Raw genomic sequence first — 3,311 nt, forward strand, 5'->3', positions numbered from 1 at the left:
AAATGTTTTCCAGAACAGAAAAACAATCATGTCAGTGTCAGCAGGCTGGTTGGGTGGCAACGAACATGTGTTCCATCTATTTTAAGGCTTTAAAGAGGTTAGAGAAAGACTCTGTCCAGCTACACACTGACTGAGGGGGTGGAGAAAAATGATTGGTTTTGTTGTCTTTGTATCATATGAACAGTAAAGAGTCTCCACAGGGATTTCACAGTCGACTCAAACAGGGCTACGGAGCTCCTTTTGCCTCGCTCCCCCCCCCCCCCCCCCACACAAAAAATGAAGCCGCAAAAAAGTACGTAGAACTACGCAGAGAGCTATGCAGAGGAACGTCCGTTATGTGGACCGTGTAGAGGCTTTGAGGCACGTAGAGTAGACCATGGATATAAGAGAAGTGTTCTGTGAAAACACCTGCGTTTTATTTTGCTGTCGACACGTCTTGAGACATTGTGATTACGATATTCATTCTTGGCAAAGACTCAACAGTAGTAAGGCTCTTTAGTGCCTTCCACAGGCAGAGCTAAGTGAAACATTCATTACCGCAATGAATGTAGTGTTGAGGGGTGAAGGGTTACAAGCAGCTGACGGTGAATTAAATGAATGTAGTGTTGAGGGGTGAAGGGTTACAAGCAGCTGAAGGTGAATTAAATGAATGTAGTGTTGAAGGGTGAAGGGTTACAATCAGCTGAAGGTGAATTAAATGAATGTAGTGTTGAAGAGTGAAGGTTTACAAGCAGCTGACGGTGAATTAAATGACTGTAGTGTTGAGGGGTGAAGGGTTACAATCAGCTGACGGTGAATTAAATGAATGTAGTGTTGAAGGGGTGAAGGGTTACAAGCAGCTGAAGGTGAATTAAATGAATGTAGTGTTGAAGGGGTGAAGGGTTACAAGCAGCTGAAGGTGAATTAAATGAATGTAGTGTTGAAGGGGTGAAGGGTTACAATCAGCTGAAGGTGAATTAAATGAATGTAGTGTTGAAGGGGTGAAGGGTTACAAGCAGCTGAAGGTGAATTAAATGAATGTAGTGTTGAAGGGTGAAGGGTTACAAGCAGCTGAAGGTGAATTAAATGAATGTAGTGTTGAAGGGTGAAGGGTTACAAGCAGCTGACGGTGAATTAAATGAATGTAGTGTTGAAGGGGTGAAGGGTTACAATCAGCTGACGGTGAATTAAATTAATGTAGTGTTGAGGGTGAAGGGTTACAATCAGCTGAAGGTGAATTAAATGAATGTAGTGTTGAGGGTGAAGGGTTACAATCAGCTGACGGTGAATTAAATGAATGTAGTGTTGAGGGTGAAGGGTTACAATCAGCTGAAGGTGAATTAAATTAATGTAGTGTTGAGGGGTGAAGGGTTACAAGCAGCTGACGGGGAATTAAATGAATGTAGTGTTGAAGGGGTGAAGGGTTACAATCAGCTGACGGTGAATTAAATGAATGTAGTGTTGAGGGGTGAAGGGTTACAAGCAGCTGACGGGGAATTAAATGAATGTAGTGTTGAAGGGGTGAAGGGTTACAATCAGCTGAAGTTGAATTAAATGAATGTAGTGTTGAAGGGGTGAAGGGTTACAAGCAGCTGACGGTGAATTAAATGAATGTAGTGTTGAAGGGGTGAAGGGTTACAAGCAGCTGAAGGTGAATTAAATGAATGTAGTGTTGAAGGGTGAAGGGTTACAAGCAGCTGACGGTGAATTAAATGAATGTAGTGTTGAAGGGGTGAAGGGTTACAATCAGCTGAAGGTGAATTAAATGAATGTAGTGTTGAGGGTGAAGGGTTACAAGCAGCTGAAGGTGAATTAAATATTTGAGGTTTCTGACGTAGATTTTTCTCCTCTCCTGTCCTCCTCCGCTCTCCCCCCAGCCCTCTGCTCTCCCAGGTGTCTGAATGGTGGACTGTGTATGAGTCCAGGGGTGTGCATCTGCCCACCTGGTTACTATGGAGACGGCTGTGACAAAGGTACACTCACCTGAAACATGGACACAGTACACATTTCGTAGCCCCGGACAAACACACCTCATTCACCACTGGGGATCAACGAACTCCAACCGAGCTCGGGTTTGTTGTTTTGAAAGTCTCTGACAAGGGGTTCTATTGATGAAGTTTGGTTACTAGCTACCTTTTGAGAGGGGGATCCCGCAACGCGGTTAGCATCAGTTGCTGGGACCACTACTATCTGTCCAGGGATCCTCCAAAAGTCTATAGAGCTGCTTGGCGTAGCAGCTAGCCGAGCTGTTAACTAGCTTAACAAGTTAGCAAGGTTTCCTAAAAGCTTGAACACAGCCCGCGACGTGGTTAGCCCTTGTGGCTGGGGCCGCGTATTGTCCCAGGCTTGTGGCTGTCTAAATCCCTGCTGTTTGTTGCTGTCTCCATCTGCCTTGCGACCTGTCCTGTCTGGAACTGCGTGGAGTACCAACATTAGCCTACGTTGCTACCATGGCATCCAAAACCAAAGCCGGCGCGAGTACCACCGAGGACAGTAGTGTCTCTCTTTCACAGGTTGAAGAATCTTTTAAACGACCGAAAATATCAAGCAGAGATGTTACAACAACAGGAATATAGCTTCCAAGAACTTTGTCCAAATACAGAGATGATAAATAAATAAAAAGATGATCTGACCAGAGAGGTCCAGGACGTTAAGATGATCTGACCAGAGAGGTCCAGGACGTTAAGATGATCTGACCAGGGAGGTCCAGGATGTTAAGATGATCTGACCAGAGAGGTCCAGGATGTTAAGATGATCTGACCAGGGAGGTCCAGGATGTTAAGATGATCTGACCAGAGAGGTCCAGGATGTTAAGATGATCTGACCAGAGAGGTCCAGGACGTTAAGATGATCTGACCAGGGAGGTCCAGGATATTAAGATGATCTGACCAGAGAGGTCCAGGACGTTAAGATGATCTGACCAGAGAGGTCCAGGATGTTAAGATGATCTGACCAGAGAGGTCCAGGACGTTAAGATGATCTGACCAGAGAGGTCCAGGATGTTAAGATGATCTGACCAGAGAGGTCCAGGATATTAAGATGATCTGACTAAAGAGGTCCAGGATGTTAAGATGATCTGACTAGAGAGGTCCAGGATGTTAAGATGATCTGACCAGAGAGGTCCAGGATGTTAAGATGATCTGACCAGAGAGGTCCAGGATGTTAAGATGATCTGACCAGAGAGGTCCAGGATGTTAAGATGATCTGACCAGAAAGGTCCAGGACGTTAAGATGATCTGACCAGAGAGGTCCAGGATGTTAAGATGATCTGACCAGAGAGGTCCAGGATGTTAAGATGATTTGACTAGAGAGGTCCAGGATATTAAGATGAT

General features: G+C 45.0%; 1 protein-coding gene across 1 annotated transcript in view; it reads left to right on the forward strand.

Moving 5' to 3' along the window:
- Nucleotides 1-1,952, forward strand: part of LOC129849600 (wnt inhibitory factor 1-like) — a gene marked incomplete at both ends in the record, with an annotated part of 20,092 nt that extends 18,140 nt beyond the window's left edge. Inside the window, one exon of the mRNA XM_055916413.1 lies at nucleotides 1,857-1,952. Coding sequence (XP_055772388.1) covers nucleotides 1,857-1,952 — 96 coding nt within the window. The remainder of the gene's footprint in view (nucleotides 1-1,856) is intronic.
- Between the last annotated feature and the right edge of the window lie 1,359 nt (nucleotides 1,953-3,311).

The sequence above is a fragment of the Salvelinus fontinalis genome, unplaced genomic scaffold, assembly GCF_029448725.1.
Source record: "Salvelinus fontinalis isolate EN_2023a unplaced genomic scaffold, ASM2944872v1 scaffold_1559, whole genome shotgun sequence".
Lineage (NCBI taxonomy): Eukaryota > Metazoa > Chordata > Actinopteri > Salmoniformes > Salmonidae > Salvelinus > Salvelinus fontinalis.